General features: G+C 38.1%; 3 protein-coding genes across 11 annotated transcripts; 2 read left to right on the top strand and 1 right to left on the bottom strand.

Moving 5' to 3' along the window:
- Nucleotides 1–2,755: 2,755 nt before the first annotated feature.
- On the top strand, nt 2,756–7,063 carry LOC117602937 (uncharacterized). Of its 2 annotated transcripts, none has more exons than XM_034321544.2 (6): nt 2,756–3,516; nt 3,607–4,077; nt 4,156–4,213; nt 4,319–5,852; nt 6,395–6,610; nt 6,674–7,063. In XM_034321544.2, the coding sequence occupies exons 1-6, from the start codon at nt 3,497–3,499 to the stop codon at nt 6,877–6,879; spliced, it is 2,505 nt and encodes an 834-aa protein (XP_034177435.2). In that variant the 5' UTR covers nt 2,756–3,496; the 3' UTR covers nt 6,880–7,063. The 2 variants fall into 2 exon arrangements, with proteins under 2 accessions (XP_034177435.2, XP_034177434.2); XM_034321543.2 differs by having other exon boundaries at nt 2,759–3,516; nt 6,374–6,610; nt 6,674–7,062.
- Nucleotides 7,064–7,097: 34 nt separating this feature from the next.
- On the bottom strand, nt 7,098–19,275 carry LOC117602932 (uncharacterized). 8 transcript variants are annotated; one of them, XM_034321517.2, is made up of 20 exons: nt 19,137–19,275; nt 13,699–13,797; nt 13,380–13,618; nt 13,026–13,135; nt 12,812–12,917; nt 11,894–12,724; nt 11,240–11,751; nt 10,282–10,738; nt 10,067–10,200; nt 9,822–10,002; nt 9,577–9,747; nt 8,893–9,514; nt 8,579–8,819; nt 8,394–8,496; nt 8,197–8,341; nt 8,041–8,129; nt 7,764–7,962; nt 7,546–7,693; nt 7,383–7,488; nt 7,098–7,317 (listed from the first exon to the last, which is right to left on the bottom strand). In XM_034321517.2, exons 2-20 carry the CDS (start codon nt 13,772–13,774, stop codon nt 7,255–7,257), a joined length of 4,533 nt encoding a protein of 1,510 aa, XP_034177408.2. In that variant the 5' UTR covers nt 13,775–13,797; nt 19,137–19,275; the 3' UTR covers nt 7,098–7,254. The 8 variants fall into 8 exon arrangements, 7 of the variants coding, with proteins under 7 accessions (XP_034177408.2, XP_034177409.2, XP_034177406.2 ...); XM_034321518.2 differs by having other exon boundaries at nt 10,067–10,738; nt 11,894–12,278; nt 12,492–12,724; XM_034321515.2 differs by having other exon boundaries at nt 10,067–10,738.
- On the top strand, nt 11,978–16,570 carry cpa (F-actin-capping protein subunit alpha). The gene is made up of 4 exons (XM_034321564.2): nt 11,978–12,095; nt 14,476–14,971; nt 15,560–15,809; nt 15,890–16,570. Exons 2-4 carry the CDS (start codon nt 14,774–14,776, stop codon nt 16,306–16,308), a joined length of 867 nt encoding a protein of 288 aa, XP_034177455.1. The 5' UTR covers nt 11,978–12,095; nt 14,476–14,773; the 3' UTR covers nt 16,309–16,570.
- Nucleotides 19,276–19,284: the final 9 nt, after the last annotated feature.

Genomic DNA, 19,284 nt, shown 5'->3' with positions numbered 1-19,284 from the left:
CGGGAAAGCATGCTCGACATACAGAAGAAGAAGAAAAAGACGATGACCGACGCTTGGTCACGGAACGTTTCCACTGAAAATTTTCTGATTAATGCTTCAACCTTCTGACACAATTTCTAATTAGAGAATGTTTCTAAATAAGTCAATATTTGTATAAGAAAATTGTACATGATATTACTTTAATAATCAGAGAATGTTCTATCAATAAATGTTTACCGAAAGACTCGTTACACCCTATACGTGTGGCTTCCACATGACAAGATGACAGGATTCCATATCTGTCATCGCCGCGACAGTTCATTAACCGGAAGATGGACACCGTATTATCTATAAACAACTCGATTATCTCCTGTGTTTCGCGCGACAATTGCATCCACTGAGAATTAATGTTCCTCGTCAAAGCGAATCCTCTTCCATTCCCTAAACATTTCACTCTATCGTCTAACACGTTCGCTATGCAATTATACATCGTTTCTATTACTATTTTTTAATCAACCGCAGAGCAAAAATATACCCTGAATCATGCACATCGTTTGTACATCATCGTTTAGTTTGTTTTTAAATAAAAATCCTCGATTGCGACACATGTTGACAGCGATCAACAATGAAATACGTGACACCAGTAGCGAACATGTTAAACGTAGTAAACTTAAGTAGTAGCAATAAATATTTCTTGGTCCATCTTTATCCCTTGAAGAAGAGAAGAATCGCTTGACACGGACCGAGGATCAACAGATTCCAAGGTCGTGTTCGTGAAAATTCAATGTACCAAAACTGCTACGCAATCGTCTTTATATCTGAATTGCACAAATCACACCGGTGGTTACTCGTGAGAAGACGGCCAGTCCACGATGAGTCCGAAAATAAGCGAAGAAAATTGACGCGGCGTAGACGTCGTCCAAGGTCGGCCAGGAAGAGAACCTGTCGACGTCAGGACGGATCGCGAAGAAATCCTTGAAGGGTTCGTTTGTTCGGTGCAAGGGCCGTTTGAATACGAGAGTTCGACACTTGCACAACACTCACAAAAATAGCACGTCGAAGAGCTGACACGACGGTCAGTGGAAGAGGAAAGAACGAAGAAACGAAAGAAGCTGAGGAATATGCTAACGGACTCACCTCCGGCAAAGGTACTCTCAGTTCAACTTTGGATTTTTCTTTCTTTCGTTAACGATCCCAGGGTAATCGCAATCAACGCTGATCACTGGTTAACGCGGATCGATGGATCAGCCACTGGATATCCGTTCACCACTTTGCGCTCGGAATCCCCGAATAAATCCCCCGAGGCGGTGAGGAAGCCAGCCGGCGGCTATCTCGAGACTGCTACCAATGCCAGCCGCAACGCGTCCCGACACCCTCCACGCTTCTCAGCTACCTCTTCTTCGTCTTCTTCATCGCTGTCCACTTCGTCTTCTTTCCTTTCTTCGCTTCTTTCGCTTCTTCCCGCTGTGGACCAGCACTGTTCTGTTGTTTCTCTCGTCTTCTCTAGCGAAACAACGCACCTGTTGTTTGATGCACCGGTGGTATCTACACGAGTTACGATAAAGAAGATAGAAATAGTGGAATAAATCATTTCGAGTACATAAGTGTTTTGAGTATACCTTGATACACTGACTAGAGGCATCTGTGAGTATGATACCACATGTGCTTCGTAAACCCTATGATAGATAAATGAAATTTGTAAATATTTCAGTTTTTTTCACACTAATTAAAAGACAATTGCAGTTACCTATTTTGGCAGTTGTTTGAATAAATACAAATTCGTAGATTTCCGCAAGCATCATTTTTTAAGAAATGTTTTTTAAGTCCAATAGGAGTTTGTTCCACTCGAAGAGCGTAAAAATCGCGACCTTTGGTATTCTTCCTGAGCTTCCTGACGGTTCTGTACTCGAGCCAAGGGTTACCTAAGTAATTAACGAGGTATCATTTCACAATTCTAAAGTATCAGCCTACATTAACCATTAAGGCCATTAAAAGTGTCTGTTCCGCAGTAAATATTGACTTCCTGTCGAATTAATTTCCGACCGTCTCGCGTTCCGAATCACGTTCGTCGAAGCGGCTGTACGCGCGCCAAGGTTCGATTAAACAATTAGAAATACTCAATTACGCAACAGCAAAGAAATCGATCGTTTAAAAATACCATCGATTTCACAAGTTTTCAATCGTGATTTCGATTCGTCCAACATTCCCTATCGTGATCCGCTACTTTCGTAAACTACAAATATGTGAAAAATAATTCATCTTCCAGGAAAGCTTAATTTCCTCGACGTATCTACTTATCCTTCCGCAAACTGACAGAGTGAATGATTTTATAGGGAACTCAGAAGACGCAAAGCGATCCTCATTCCGATGCACTTGCAATATAACCCGAAGATCGGGTTGTACTTTCGGCTGGTTCTAATAATAATCGATGCCTATGTGTCTCCAGGGATCTCGTTGCTGGTCCACGCCGATATACGTGTTGTATCCGTGATGCGTTTTGTACCGACCGTAATTTCTCCGACAGGCTGGCCGCTCGTTACTTGTCCTTTTTGCTGCTCACAGCCGGCTTCTGTCCGGCGCCGATGGTACTTCGACGGATCGTTGGGAGTCTATTTGCGTTCTGACTTGGTTTTAATACGTGCACCATGCGGCCTCAACGTTGATGCACTTTTACGACCGGTGAAATACAGGGTGTCTGAAAAATATGGTACCCTTAATAAATTTGAATCGGAAGAATTTGACAAAAATTACATTACTAGTAAGAATTTTAAAAGAATAAAATTACAGTTATTGTATGTTTTATAAATTGCCCATTTCGTCCGCAACAACATAATATAATTCCTACAATAGCTTTCATAATAAATAAAGAAAGAGTAACATCTAAAGGCGATTTCGTGCCGATGAAACAGATGGCTATAAGTTCATTTCCGTGTTATTAACGCAGCCTAGCAGCGTGTAGGACATTCATATGTAATATCTGACTAATTGAGGCCGACGCGTGTACTTGGCGATAATCCAAGTCGCTTTGATCGCCGGCAATCTACCTTACGCGAAAGCTACACACGTGTGCCCGTCTATACGCACGTGTTCGCTTAAATATGTATTCATGAATTTAAGTACACGCTCGTGTTATCCAAACGGAGCAAAACCGATGACTAAAGACCGCTTGTACATACGCGGAATCAGAGTACAGAATCGGATTTCCAAAGAGTCGATCGCGATAAGATGGAGGAGAATTCTGATTTACCGATCAGATGACAAAAGTTGGTCGTCGAGAAACGAGCATCGAATCTCGTGCGAGCGCTTTTCGTGATCGTTTATCGGACATGTGTCAACGTGCAGGAAAAACTGTTCATCGCGACTGATCAACGAAGAATTGCCATTAGAATTAGGTAAAAAAAGTGAATTCGAGTAAATTGCGATGATAACGATCGAGATAAAAGCTTGAAGATTCACCAGTGTTCGCTGATTCAATGGCACCAGCACCAATCTTTCCATCGATTCACCTTGCAGAGGAATGCTGCTGAGTTTATTCAGGTACATCCAATTTCCACACCTAAAAATCATGCGAATCGTTAGAATCTTCTCGTTAATCAATACGATAAAAAAAAAAAATATATATAACAGGTTGACCATGATCGTTTCGCTACTAATCAGCGCAGTTTGTATCGAAAGCAACGTAAGATCATCAGAGGAAAACAAAGCAGAGGTAGAATCACCTGAACGGCGCGATGTTTTTCTGAAAAAAGACACGATTGTCAACCACGATGAAGATTCCCATATGCAGAAACGGCAATCGAGCAAACACAACAGATACTCTAACGATCAGGAACCGAAGGCACGTAGAAGCAGTGTCCATTCGATGGAACGCAGAATATCTCGAGCAGGTGACAAGAATTTGGCCAACAAGATGGCCAAAGATGCGTTGCAATCTCCGAAGATGCAGGAGACAATGAAGAAGCTCACTCGAGTGTCGAAACCTCGTAGTAATCTCTATGCGTCAGTGAAATTGCCGGCTTCGGGAAAGGTTGGAATGAAAAAATCCCGCAGTGAACATCAGGACGGGCACATTGGACGAGGAAAGAAGAAAAAGAGAAGGTACCTCGAAGGACAATCAGAACTTAATTTCCAATACTCGCTTATTTATTCGTAAGAAAATCATCTTACTTTTCGTAGACACCATCGAAGATTCAAAAATGGGCACGCTGAATGGCCAAAGGGGGGATCTCCCAAGGTAGGTAAGCTTCGTTCTTCAATTTTCATCAACTCACCTCGCATTCCTGCGCGTACAACTTTGCTACGCATTCAATGAACGTTTGAACGTTGTTCGTTTGCTCAGAGAACGTCGAACCCTGGCAGCAACATTAACTCGTCTGCGAAGAAAGTAACCGGAAGAGAGAAACATTTAATTAAACATAATCAAGGAATGACCGATAACAAATCACGAGACAGACCTACAACATCAAGATCAAACGAAAAAGTTACCCGTGTACACGTAGACGACAATGATTACGTTGATTTCTCCTCACCGTTGATCACTAAATCTTCGGCGTTGTCGAGTAAATCAGCGAAAAGCGAAGGTTCCGTGAAATTACACGGTAGCGAGAGAATGATCGACAGTTTGATGCGGACGACAACGAGGAACCCTTTAAAAAAGAGTCCCGGTGACCAAGGAGTAGAGTACTCGGATTATTACAGCGACGACGATGTCCTCCGCGACATGGCAGCGAATAAAATCCCAATGCAGATCGTTCGATCCATGTATCCCAATGATCGTTTCGCGCGCGAGACTCCGTACTCTAGATCTCTTCGTCGAATCGACAGAAACGTTCAGGCGTATCATCGAGGTCACCCTGGTCGTAGAAAAGGCTTCAGGTACCCTGGTAACGCTTTTAAACGTTCTCATCGTTTTCAAAGATATCCGAAAGGCAAACGACTCGGGGGACCGAATCAGTATTCTCAGTTCCTCAGAGCGGATAGATACGATCAATCGGACCCCAGGTGCCCTGCCAGCACCGAGGAAGTTCTTGAACAGCCTCAGATATCCGAACAGGATGCCGTTCTTGACGTGGTACAAAACAATATCGATGATAGGAGAATGAACAATGAAATTCACCAACTCAATCCTCGTCCATTGAATCGTTTCGATCAATACGAGACGCCTCAGGACGATTTCAGAAGCTTGGAAACAAACGAAGGTGTCGAACCAAGGAGGAACCCGCTGCGTCCTAACAGTCCTGAAATACAAAACCTGGAAAATGATCAGCCAATAGACACGAATTTCGACGAGAATACGTTAAATCAACCTCGGATATCAGGTACAACGGAGGAGGATATCGCAGCTCAATCGCAGCCTAGTTTCTTTGCAGGCCAGTCATATGACAATCTCGACGACACACAGGATCAATCTATGAAAAGTGTTTCAATACAGGGGATAAATAACATTCCTCAATCGTACGATAACGCGATGGATCAGCCTCTTGGAAAGATACTGGAGTCTCTGGGCATCAACATCAGCACCGAGCCCAGTAATTTAAATCAGAATGAAAATTTGGAGGACGACATAGCAAACTCTGACTCTCTTAATCAATCAGAGGAACATCTTTTAAGTCCCAGTTATCGAAAGCAAGAATTTAAGGGTGAGAATAGAAACGAAGATAAGGAGGACCACACGAGAGGACACGTAATTCAAAGTGGAGGATACGAAGACGAGTTCTTACCGTACACGGATAATCCACTCCTTCCTGCACACAATATGAACATTTCCATCGCTGTGCAAGACACTAAGGAGATCGCCAATCAAATACTGAACACCATCATGGAGGAACTGGAAGAATTGAAGCTGGATCATTCAAAGAACAAAAGGAGAGACGGTATGATTTAATGAATAAATGTAATGATCAGAGAGGTGTACAATTATTGGCCTGAAAGGGTATAGCAGGATAAAATAATCAAAAGTGCCCTTGAACTGATTTTATTTAGCAATACGCCATTTTATAGCTTGTAATGAAAAACCGTTGTACGCCAAGTTTCAACCCTATATCTCAACCGGGAGGGTAGTTACGGGGTAAGAAAGAAAAAGTGGATTTTACCATACTTTCCCTATTTAATGGCATGAAAAAAATCTGAAAAAATTCTAGAATATTCTAGCCATGTTTCTTTACGATTGTAAATTTTTTCAGATTTTTTATGGCAAAAATCACTTTTTCTTCCTTACCCTGTAACTACCCTCCCGGTTCAGATACAGAGTTGAAACTTGGTGTACAAAGATTTTTTATTATAAGCTATAAAATGGTGTATAGCTCAATAAAATCGGTTCAAGGGCACTTTTGACCATCTTATCCTGCTATACCCTTTGGCTATCCTTGATATGTGAAACGAGCGGTATTTTTAGGCTTACCTTGCCGTTTGTCAGGGTCCTGGTCAACGTCTCAGGCCGGAATCAAGCTAGAGATGAGGGTCGTGAATCGAAGTATAATCGTGACGGTTACGGAGCTCGCGACACCCCGTTTTCACGGAAGTCTTCTCAACGGAACGTGGAACGTTTCCGGTCACGCTCCGTTTAAACGTGGCGCACCCTTCACTCTGATCGCCACGGATAACAGTACCAAGTCGATAGCTGTGTTCGTCGGTACGTAGGATCTCTTAAAATATATACTATTTAAAGTTAAGTTAACGATGAGACGATGTTCAGGTGCCTGTAGAGTATGCCAAGGAGTGGACACCATAACAGGCGTTTGGTCCATTGCCCGACAGCCAAACGATTGCAAAGACGTCCAGGTTGCCACGAGTGTCTTCAATGATGTCTTCCGGAAATCTAAGTTGTCCAGTTTAAAAGAGCACCAGAACTCGACCACGACTGAAAGCTCGACAATGAAGCACGAGAAAAGGAAGAGTTAGAAGTGTTTTACCACTGAAATCCGTATGATGCGGAATATTTAAAAACAAATTGACATTGGATAGACAAAGTTGGAACTTAAGGGATGAAAGTATAATCGAAGATTGATTTGATTTTGCAGACGTAGACAATGATTCACACGGATAATCGTATCTCGATATGACAAGCTACGTATTCAAAAAAATGTCGAATATTTTGTATTATGATGTAAGTAGTTTCTAATAAACTCAACATTTTATACTATGCAAATTTTAATCTCTATATTTTACATTGAAATCAATTATTCGTCGGACGTTCACTAAATTAATAATTTCACTAAGATCACATTTTTACAACGGACACAGAAATATAGACAGGACGTTTTTCTCGATAACTGATTATAAATTAGATTCTCGTCTTCTGAGACGCTGGCGGATAGTATCCAAACCCGACACGAAGATCTGTAAATATTTCATGAAATTAATAAATCTTTATGGTGCATCTTCGATTAAAATTACTGCGGTACCTTTAGCAGACCAATTTGTTCACTACCGTCTGGACTGTGCACCTGAATCGTTACGACTTTCTCGCTCTCCCCAAATGCGTATTCTTTTAAATTGAAGTTAGCGAACCTAAGATGAATTTTGAAAATCAATCTCCTCTTTAAGAAGATTTTTCTCGCGTCTTACCCCACTTCTACGCACTCCTTTGTTTCAGTTTCCTCCGGAAGAGGCTCGGAGACGACGATGAATCTTATGTTGGGGTTGATAGTGTCGCCTAACATCGCTCGTAGCATGTTGTTCTGCTTCGAATGTGTCTCCTCGTCCACGTGAAACTCTATAATTATAACTCTTATTTTACTAAATATCTAAAAACATTCAGATACACGGATAAATTGTCCCTATACTTCTCCTGAAATTATACGTGAGTTTCGTATCCGGTGGTCGCGGTTTTTGCACCGACATCGTTTCCATATCAGCTCCGGAATAACCAAGAAAAGAGTACTCGATGTAAAGCAGGTGAATTTCATCGTTTTGTACGACGGAACTCTTCGGGAAAAGGATCATGTTCAGGATATCGATGGCTATCGTGTCAGTATCGTGTTGCTGTAATCAGGACAAAAAGTTCAGAAATGAAACAATGTGAAATGAAAATTCTTCGACGTGTAATTTTGAAAGCTTTACCGGAGACAAAGGGACTGAAATCGAGGCTCGTATGCCGTCGTTGGCCAATCCGGCCACGCTGGGTGTTTCAGCGGTTCCGTTATCAGGTTCTGCAATTAATTTTTTGTAAATAACGAGTGTCCACACGAGAGTTTCACAGGAAATACAGATAATTACTAAACGTATTAACAAATGTGAGCAAACTTCGTTGCTTGTACTCCTCCCAGTTTTTCTCCGAAATCACGTTCGTTAATTCGGAGATCGACTCATCGGAGCCTTCCCGAGTCGTGTCGCCCTGTTTCTCCTGGACAACTCCACGGCTCTATTTGCGACAATGAATTGAGAAATGAATCTGAAAGATCGCAGAGATTTACCTTCGAGATGACGGCATTAAACTCTTCCACGCTTGATCTGTGGCTCCCGGAATCTGTTTCTGCTACTGTTCTTCCAATCCCCATGGCTTTTACTGACATCACACTGATTAAAAATATATTTTCTAATTACTAAACTAGCAATTAGGTTTCGTAGTAAAAGAGTCGGAAACGTCAGCATAGAAAACCTTTCTTCGAAATCCCGGTTCAACACCTTTTTCGACGTATCTACTTTTTGATCTACTTTCGCAGGTTTTACTTTGTCATCCACCTTGGTTGATTTTTCAACTTTCATGGCCTGATTTGCATTTTCAAAGCTAGAGTGAAAATGGGGTTCGTCCTCGCTCTCCTTCACCACGGTCAAAGGGATTTTGGTAAAAGTTTTCCCCGCGTTATTATTATTGTTGTCAGGGGCATCAGTCGTGTCACCTGAATACAATATTTTCATTTACGTAACTTACTCTATCGTCTTATCGTTACCAACCATGGCATTATAATTTACTCGATTCATTTAGGTCCTCTTCGTTCTGATAATTAGAGAATATTTCCTTGGACGGTTCGTAGATCAGACGAGCGTTTGAATCCGTGTCCTTCAATACAGTCAGATCATCCCCGACTGGCATACCAACTCTTACCGGCTTCTCAATGGTAGGTTTCTTCGAATCAACTGGACTTTTAACAGAAACGGTGTGATCCTCGGTGACTATTCCTCGTGTCTTCTTGAATTTATACACCTTCTCGACGTCGCAGCTAAGCCTGACCCACAGGGACAATTGGCCAAAGGTCATGCCTAGCGAGCAAGAAATCACGCTGTTCACCGGAGCGATGTAATGAAGCTTGTTTTGCGGATAATCGAGTATATCCTTGATGCAGAGCTTCCCTCTAGCCACCGTGTAACTGTCCTTGTCCTCGTGGTATACGTTCACCTGGAATATCACCACCTCCATCAGAACGTAGTTGAAGAAAGAGGAGAGATCTGAGATTCGATAGACAAAGGATGAATTGAAGTTCAGCTTGGGACACTTCTGGGTAGGCGTGTAAGTCGTTTCTTGGTTCCATATGTCCCAACTCACGAACAACTGGACGTTGCTGATATCTTTCTCGCGAAAAAGAATCTGCTTTGCCTGCGTGGAAATTAAGTATCGTGAAGAAACGTTTCTGCAAAATTTTACCTTCCGATACTAACAGACGTTGAGAGTTGGAGAGACATGATGTGAAGCTCCAGAAGTCCCTGTCCCTCGGGGATCACCAAGGGGAACGGATCGGACAGGGAACTCAAAGCGTCGATACACTCGTTTGGACAATTCAGACTACAAAAGGATGCCGTTCTCTGAGTTTCAGGTACATCATTGAAGTCCTGGTAGTGCATCACCGAAACGTTTCAACTATTTTGCATTTCAAACAGAGGTGCAGTAATATTTCTTCTCTTACTGGACACTCAGTTTGGACGCTCAACGATGAACTCTGGTTAACAACGGCCTTGTATTTGTTCAGCTGCACAATGTATTCCCGCAACGACTTATCATCGTCCAACCTTTCATTGCTCTCCTGCGAATACTTTTGTTCTTCCCAAGCTTTGCGGGGCTTTGTTCCATCGCCATCCTGTAAAATACTTAAAAAGGAGCGACATGAGTTTTGGGAAACGTCACTTGATCGTCATCGTGGAACCTCGTTACCGTGATTGGAACGTCACGTTCAGACCACGCGGAGATTGATCCACGTTTGAATTGTCCATGGTGGTTTTAAGAGATTTGCTCGCACCGTTGGTGGGGTCTTGGGCGATTGATTTCGAAGAACCGTTGTTGCAACACTGTTGATTACAATTGGAATTAATGTTGCATTTGATAAAGTTGTTGCAAGTACAGTTGTTGGTCTCATCTGATTTAGTGACTTGATTGCATTTCTTCGGGTCCCAAACTATTTTTCTTCTCAGCTTCTCCGGTCGTAGTTTGGTGTAAGGATTTAAACAGGACCTTCTATTACTGCAACCACCTCGTAGAGCATTGGATGTGTCACTCTTGTTCGCAGCAACAAATTCTAAAGAAGTACTTGTGCATTTTGTACTAGGACTTTTCTTTGCGGCGTTGTTATTGATGTCTTTTGCAAATTGGTAATCAGGTGTTGAAATTCGACGATACAAGGTAGCTTCGTTGCTTCCCGCATGTGTCTGGGAATATCCTTGAAGGATATTGAATAAAATAAACAATATTTTATTGGGATCCGTAAATTGGTTCTCCAAGGATTGATAAGTGTTTTGCGGATTTGTGCCGATATTGCTTTTCTGCTGATGGTATCTGGGTTGAAGAACTTGACTTGCTTGGTTCGCTTGAACAAGCATTTCTGTATCGCTGTAATACAGTCTGACGATAATTTGTAGAAGTAATATTTCAGTATTTGAAAATTTAGGAAAAGAGTAACGGCAATGAAGAATAGGAATTATCTGTAAAGGGCTAAATTTTCAATTACTGTTATTATTGTAATATTGATATATTACAAGAAAATTCATACACTAAAATACAATATAACTATTAAAAAAACTATTCAATCAAAAATAACCAACTTATATCATAAATTACAAGATTAGAACAGGCAGCATTTTACAATGTACCTTATGTTCTCTAAACATTATCCAATATCTTATCAAACTACAATCATATTCTATCAATTAAATTTCGCGTGTCTCTTATGAATCTGGAAGCTTCAGAGATAATGTTTGTCTGGAAGAACAACATTAAGTTCCCACATTCAATAAATCAAACAAGTTTCTAAACTTTCAATAAAAGTAACTAATCAGTATGTGTCAGCAGCCAGAATCACCGAACAGCAGTTTTTCAAGAGAGACAACTTGCCTGTGTCTCTGGTTTAACTCCATTAAATTGTAGGCGACCCTGTTGGTCATATTTTTCGGTACGAATTTCATTGGATCCGAAGAAGTATTAATTTGAGCTTGCTCTAAAAGCTTCAACATCTTCTCCGGCGTCAGAGGATTCCCCGTCGACATTTGTTCGGCATTCTTCTTCACAAGTTCCTTCACGGGCTCTTCTTCTGTTCGTTTCTCTTTAAGAGGTGTCATGACCGTCTCTTGATCCTTCGTATTCACGATACCCGAACGAGTTACAAATTCTGTTTGAACAGATTTATCCATCGGACTGACGTTCCCTCGAGGTTCACAAATACATTCTTCCAATAGCAATATTTTTTCAAAAGTTTCGAAGCATTTTCTGCATTTCTCCATTTGGCTCGAAGCGTTCTTGTACGGCTCTACTTTATAAGGCGTTTGCGGGCTCTTCATATCGGTTTGCTTTCTTGATATCTGCGTTGACTTCGACGCTTGCTGTTTCTCGGTCTGAGTCTGGAAAGACTGCAAGATAATACGATTATTTAGCGACGGCAAATGTCAGATAGGAAAATGTTACTGAATTATATAGGATTAATAAGAATTTAATGGATAAGAATTTAAGAATGATACTTGTAACAGTATAGAAAAAAAATTAAACACTGACCATAAACTGTACCGTTAAAGTATCTATGTTCTTCTGAAGCTCTTGAAGTTTCCCAAGTAACTGTTCATTTGCAGCTTGAAGAGCTATGATGTTGGTTTGTTCGCTATTGAAAGTGTTTTTTAACGATTCTTCATCCCGAAGCTGCTTCGAGACTTTCTTCTTCAGTTCTATGTTTTCCTGGTCGACCTCTCCACGGTTAGAGGTAAGGTCAACGAGTTCGCTATTATGCTGTTGCAGTATCTTTATTTCGCTCATCAGATCGTTTATTTGCTCGTCTTTTTCCCGCAACGAAAACGATGACTCCTTCGTCTTCAACAATTGCACGTCCATCTCTGTCAACCGTCTTCTTTCTACCGCGAGTGATGTAGCAAGCTCGTCGTTCGTCCTAATTGCAGGTTCATAAGAGAGTACATTTATTAGCAGAGTATAACGGGAACAATTTTGTAAATACATATTAACTTTAACAGAGTGAAACATATAAAGGATGGGGAAACAATAAATTTTTAATACAACAACTGAACACAGTTCACAGAGTTCATTGAGTGGTGCGTAGTTACATTGGTGCATAAGAGAAAATCGTGAGAGAGGTTGAGAGTACTTCGTCGCCTCCTCGAACTTCCACTTCAGATCGGCTATTTGCGTGTTCAACGACTTGTTCGCCGCCTCGGCGGCTATTAGTTTATCGTTCAGCAGCTTCATTTGTCGCCAGACTTTTATGTACTCGATGTTCTCAGCAACCTTTGCCCTTTGATTGCTGACTGTATAAGATGACAATTCTTTCTCCAATTCAGCTATCCGGCTGGCCATCTCCTTCTTTTCTGCATCGAATATCTGTTCAAATGATAAAATAAAAATCCTTACGAACTGACGCATCGAATAATACGACTGAAACATAAGAAACGCCATCAATGAAATTACCTCGTCTTTCTCGAGATTATTTTGCTCATCGTCGTCGTCATCTCCGGTCTCGGTGATGTAGTGACAAGACGGTATCTTGTAGTGGCTGCTTTCGCTTCGACACGTTCTAAAACAAGAATCTCGACTCGGTGATCTATCGCGATGCGCATAGCGTGAATCATAGATCGCCTCGGATCGCTTGTAATACGATAATGCGACGACGATTTGCACTCACATGCGCCCGGACGACTGCCTCGCTTGGGAATTATGACTCCTTGATGATGATCTACCAATAATCTTGTGATTCAGCAATTGATTTCTCAACACTGAGATTTTATCTTTTAGCTGGAAAATCGATTTCAACACTTATTTGATTAGTAGTAGATGATTTCATATTTACCTTTTATGATTACTAAACATTAAATGAAGCATCAAAGACTTGAATGATATAATACCATATGTACATGAGAAATATTTTGTCTTACTGAGAATGAAAGGAAGCAAACTTTTTTTATCAATTATCTTCTCAACTACATTACTCGTTTGAACATTAAAGTTACTTTTAATAAAAAGAAGATGTCAGTTTCACCTTGGTGTTCTCGAGTTCAAGGGTGATTATTCTATTCTTATCATCATAAACATCCAAAGCAACGTTAGATATCCTTGGACTGGCAGTTACTCTCATTAGCTTCGTCGACAATCGTTTGATCTTATCCTCCTGACAATTTGACAGTTTCTTCAAACTTCTTACTTCTTCGAGTAGCCGTAAATATTTGTCCTCCAGTTCATAACGATCGAGCTTATACACCAGATGCCGGTCCCTGGAATCTTTAATTTATTATATGTAAAAATTACAAATGAACGTAAAAATTTTTTAATTCATAAAAACTATTATTTTTTATACAGACCTATACTGGTACGAGAAGTATCCACATAGGAATGCTCTCTTACAGGTAAAACGTCTCGGTTTGGATCGTCCGCCATTTTTCAAAATTCCGCTACAATACCTGAACATCACGGACAGATCAAATTAAATGGTTAATTTTAGATCAATTCATTAACATCTAATTTTCTAATAATACCATAACCGTAATATACAATTGAAATGTTTAGAAATATCTGAATATTAAGATTTCTAAGTTAAAAAATAGTTAAACTTCCTTATATAGAGATTCATGGAGTTCAGGCGCGAATGCGCGATACGCTCTATCTCAAACTCAAATCATTTTCTGTTCTCGTTTCGAGTGCTATTCAAATCTTGGCGGGTAAATCCAGACATCCAGCGACGATCGTTCAATCAGAACACCATTCTTCAATTTAGTTTAAACTTTACATGAACGGTTAAAAATACCTTGATAAAACATATTATCAGTGTACACTAAAACCATGTCTGATTGTGAATGCGTTCAACAGTCCAACAATATTCGAGGTTTATGTTTGTCAGGAGGTATCGAATAGTGGTTATCTCTGAGCTAACTGATAGAGATTCAACTGAAAACATATTTCTGTTTTTCTACTCATTTATAAAATTTGTTTTTAATAAAGCAATCAGTACCAAAGAATAATACTATGAACTAACATTATTTATAGTAAACATGGTATGAACATATGTATATGTATATGCAATTTCAAGATCTCAATACAAATTATTCTTAAATAGTATATAAAAATATTATTTTTCTTAGATTTTATTGAAGAAATAACTGAGTATAGTTCAAATACTCATACAATTCGTAAGAAGATTATTCGAGCAATTATTTAAAGAATAGATGCATCGTACGTAGAGTCATAAAATAAAGATTCTCCTCTGGAATACGAGGAAAAGTGGAAAAGCGTGTATTCCATAGAGTTGATTACAAGTACATCTCCCCTTTGTGATGCGTCACCGGGTATATGGGGCAGTGCTTCGATACGCCGGTACAACCTGCACTGCACTAACCTTGGTTTGACATCGCGGAGTGTGCGTGCCAGTGGAAAGGTAAGATGGCGGCGGACGGAGATGTGATTCCTGATCAAGAAAAAGTACGAATAGTTTCGGACTTTATACTACATTCGCCACCAGGCGAATTCAACGAGGTTTTTAATGATGTGAGAGTCTTGTTGAACAACGACAACCTGTTGAAGGAGGGTGCGTCCGGGGCATTTGCTCAATACAACAAGGATCAGCTCACGCCTGTTAAGGTACATCATCGACCTCTCTGACGATCTTCTACGATTTTTTATGATAGTATCCGCGGTATCGTTTAGTATTTCTGATGATAGAGGATCACATTATTTCCGAAAGGTGTGGGATCGAATTTCAACGTCTAGTATGCTTCCTAATCGGGCAACACGCGCCCGGAATTTCGACAGGTGACGTTGACTTTATAGTGAAATTGGAACGCGATAATATTCACCTGATTCGTGTGATTGTTTACTTAAAGTATCCTCGAATTAGTATATAGAACCATCCACGTGAAAATCTTTGTAAAATTTCAATCGAATTCCGTACGATGCTGTAGGGTTAATTTTAGTTCTGTTTCGTGCTAGTTTTAACAGAAAATATGGATTGATTTTTAATTTCTCCTTTTCCTAGTTCAGTTATGTGATTGTATTTTCTAACTGTAAATTAATTTTTTCATTTACAATTAGTTCACTTAAGTATAGCTGAGGTTAAATAGACACCCATATATTATAAGCGTATTTTGTGATACAATTGGTCCAAAATAAATTGCAAACAATTTCTAAACTAACAATACATTTATTAATTTATTGTATCCTTGACTTTAGATCGAAGGAAGCGAGTATCCTGCCCTTATAACGGAACATAATGATTTAGGTGGACAAAGGTTTTACGATGCTCGTAGTAAGCAAAGTTTTAAATATGATCATCTTAGAAAGGAAGCTCAGGACTATGAACCCTATGAACCAGACCCTGTAGCAGAACCTTGGAGATCAGCTCTTCAAGATGAAATAACAACTTATACTCAAAGTCATTATAGACACGGTGCATGTTCAGTTTTTGGGAAGAGTCAAGGAGGTAAAGTTATTTTTTTGTAGGTGTTATTACACCTCATGCTTCAAATGAGAATTTGGAATAAAAAATTTTCATTTATATAGGTAACATAACATTAACAATTTGCATAGAAGATCATCAATTTCAACCTAAAAATTTTTGGAATGGCCGTTGGCGTTCTGTATGGACTGTAAGTTTTAGTCCAAGTTCCGGAAATGCGGAATTAAGAGGTAGTCTTAAAGTACAAGTTCATTACTATGAAGATGGGAATGTACAGCTGGTCAGTAGCAAAGAAGTAAAAGAAAGCTTACCAATTTCAAATGAAAAGCAAACAGCAAAGGAGTTAATACGACTTGTTGAAGAATCAGAAAATGACTATCAAACTGCTATATCAGAAAATTATCAAACAATGTCGGACACAACCTTTAAAGCCTTACGAAGGCAACTACCTGTTATGCGAACAAAAATTGACTGGAACAAAATTGTATCGTACAGTATTGGCAAAGAGCTTAAAAGTCAATAGAAATAGATTTTTTTATATAATATTAAGAGAAATAATTAAAAAGCGCATTTTGCTGCATGGGTGAAGTCTGGAGGTGTGATGTGCATGGGAGCAAATGTAACAATGCTATGTAATGTTTGGTTAAACGTGTTTGACTGAAACTCATGCATGCCACTCAAGGTTCCTCTGGACCCCATAATGTATCTCGTTACAGAAACAAAAGCAATAAAGAGGAATATCTTTGTAGCTATCAACTGCTTACAAAAAAGAAAAAAAAAACAAACAGGCATTTTGATTACAATATTATTTGTTTTTTACTTGATTTTATATGTTCTATATTAACGATTTCTAACAACTCAAAATACGTATTTACTATCTTCTATCACTTTTAATGAATTTTATCTGTAAATGCTTTGATACAATGCTGATTTCATACATAGCAAAATTTATATATTGTTTAAAAACACTCGTCATTAGGATAAAAACGTTCATTGTTTTACAGTATTTAAAGTAATATTGATTTACGTATTAATCTTTAAATTAATAGATGGGTGTTATGTTTGCTTAGAAAATATCTAGTATTTAATTATTTACACTTTTGAGGCAATGAAGATCCTTGGTCTTACTTTTTGTAAGCATTTTAATTAGAATTACATATACAAAGAAAATAAAATCGCATCAAATTTGTAATCGATAGATAAAAATCAAACGTCAATGAGAAACCTGGAGTGGAATATTGGAGTTGATTAATGCATTTAATGGATTCATTCAAATTTTATCAATTAGATAATAATCCACACTGTTAGCATTGGGCAGATATAAATTATTTGATTTATATTTTCATGGTTTTGTGCAATAATTCAGTTTCAGTTGAATTTTCTGATTAACTGTATTTATTGAATCTATCTATTATAATTAATTATATGGATTATTATCTTATTGATAACGTGGATGAATATAATTCTACTCCATAAGTTTTATGCAAATTATTATTTTTACAGTTTGAAGTTGAAGTTTCAAACTAAAACGTTTAACGCCTTTGTTTTATCTCGTATTGAAATCGTGGTGTTAATAGTCAACATTATATAAAGTATAGCATAAGAAATGTTGCACAGCGGGAAAGAAATTGCTGTCTAACATGTGCATGTTCGGTCAGCCTAATGAAATCATCGAGTTAAAAAAAAAAAAAAATACTTCAGTCAGTGATGATTAAAATTTCGATTCATTAGTTGCACAATAATACAATTTTTTCTAACACTTACGTCTTGTAACATCTAAAAAGCACAATAACACACTTAGTGTATCTTTAAATGAACATTACCATACTGGTTTCATGCTATGTGAAAATAGCATGCTGGGGCCACAGGTGTTGTCAAAATATGTAATGTCAAACTGAATAGGGATGTGTCTATCAGAAATTTACAATCTGGTAAAGAATACCATTAAGTGTTCATACCACTCAGTACACAAAATATACAAAGAAAAACTTAATTCTTATCAAATATTGGTGGGCAAGGCCTACTATTTTTGTCCAACTTTATATTTCATAAAGTATAAATTTATACATTTTTGTTAAGATGTATTGTTTTACGATAAGTATGTCTATTATGGCAGATACGTTGCAAAGTTTAATAATAATAAAATAAAATAAATGTTAATCATTGCAACTTAATTTCTGTGTTAATCATATTGTAGTTATACGAATCATTTGTATCAAGTAACAATGTTGAAAAATCTTTTGGTGCTATCGCTTACCACACATTACACAACCAGACATGTATGCGAAAACGGAAACTAACAAAGTACATAATGCATTGTACATTGTAGAATGTAGCCTATAGCCTGCTGGAGCCTTAATCTGTTCACTTTATGTTGAGGGGGTATTATGTACATATGTTATTTGAATGAATGAATGCGATGAAGCACACTACCATTTGACTTTTCAGACTTTAGGATTCGAAACGTGTTTGTAATATTATTCGTATTTTGTAAGTTACATCGTAATTCAAAATATTCTGTTTAATCATACAATTTGATAACTTTTGGAAGAAATCTTTAGAAAAACAAAAAATACGTACATAACAATTTAAATATAAGATTATAAAATCATTTTATCAGTTATGAAAAAAGAAGAAAAAAAGGTTGAAACAAATATGCAGGGATACAATGCAAAAAGTTAATAATATTAGTATTGCAATAATGAGATTTTATATGTAAATACAATGATACATATTATTTGAGCATTGTAATTTGTGTTACGTATGTAAATTACAAATCAAGTGTTGAAGTTTCGAATCTTATCAAACTTTACAGAAAATAGTTGCCTATGATAATAAAATTAGGTATTACCTACAATCGAGTGTATCGTAAAATAAAACGCATGTCCTTATGTAAAAACTTAAACACAGAATACATTTATCAGTTAAATTATGTATTATTAAATGTTATGATTGATTAAATAAAGTGATATGACACTTTATACTTTGACTGTCAACTTGAATATCGTGTTCAATTTAGAACACAGATTTCATCGTATATGTAATAATGTTTTATAAAACGTTATATAAAAGAAATTATGATACAATCTATTCTTAAAATATAACTATCAATCATTTAAGGTGAAAAAAAAAAAAAGAAAATAGGTACATATGTTTTATTTTCACATGTATAACGTCAATAGCTAACTATGGCAAACATAAATTTATAAAATTAAAATTACTTTGTTATAATTTGTGTTATCGAATTTAAAATGTCTCTTATTATTGTGTATAAACAATTACATGTGCTGAGCATTGCTTCGAAAACACGTTTATACCAATTATTGTAATCGAAACGTGTAAAATCCTTACCTTATTTTGTAGCATTATAGAACGGTAGTACAATTATCACGAAACGATCATCTGTGCACATTATTAAGGGATAATTCAAAAAGAATTCTGACAAATTTTGACATTAACAGCCATGTTTGTTTACCACGCGTTCGTTGCTAACAAGCTG

This window comes from Osmia lignaria, chromosome 12 (assembly GCF_051020975.1).
Source record: "Osmia lignaria lignaria isolate PbOS001 chromosome 12, iyOsmLign1, whole genome shotgun sequence".
NCBI lineage: Eukaryota > Metazoa > Arthropoda > Insecta > Hymenoptera > Megachilidae > Osmia > Osmia lignaria.
This window is presented reverse-complemented; position numbering and strand designations above follow the sequence as displayed.

Coding starts and splice junctions, on each gene's coding strand:
- LOC117602937 (XM_034321543.2), top strand. CDS start 3,497: ATGCTGCTGAGTTTATTCAG. Junction 3,517..3,606: donor ATGCTGCTGAGTTTATTCAG/GTACATCCAATT, acceptor TATATATAACAG/GTTGACCATGATCGTTTCGC. Junction 4,214..4,318: donor CAAAGGGGGGATCTCCCAAG/GTAGGTAAGCTT, acceptor TCGTTTGCTCAG/AGAACGTCGAACCCTGGCAG.
- LOC117602932 (XM_034321515.2), bottom strand. CDS start 13,774: ATGGCGGACGATCCAAACCGAGACGTTTTACCTGTAAGAGAGCATTCC. Junction 12,918..13,025: donor AGGCAGTCGTCCGGGCGCAT/GTGAGTGCAAAT, acceptor TTCTTGTTTTAG/AACGTGTCGAAGCGAAAGCA. Junction 7,963..8,040: donor TTTCAGTCCCTTTGTCTCCG/GTAAAGCTTTCA, acceptor TCCTGATTACAG/CAACACGATACTGACACGAT.
- cpa (XM_034321564.2), top strand. CDS start 14,774: ATGGCGGCGGACGGAGATGTGATTCCTGATCAAGAAAAAGTACGAATA. Junction 14,972..15,559: donor ATCAGCTCACGCCTGTTAAG/GTACATCATCGA, acceptor CCTTGACTTTAG/ATCGAAGGAAGCGAGTATCC. Junction 15,810..15,889: donor TTTTGGGAAGAGTCAAGGAG/GTAAAGTTATTT, acceptor TCATTTATATAG/GTAACATAACATTAACAATT.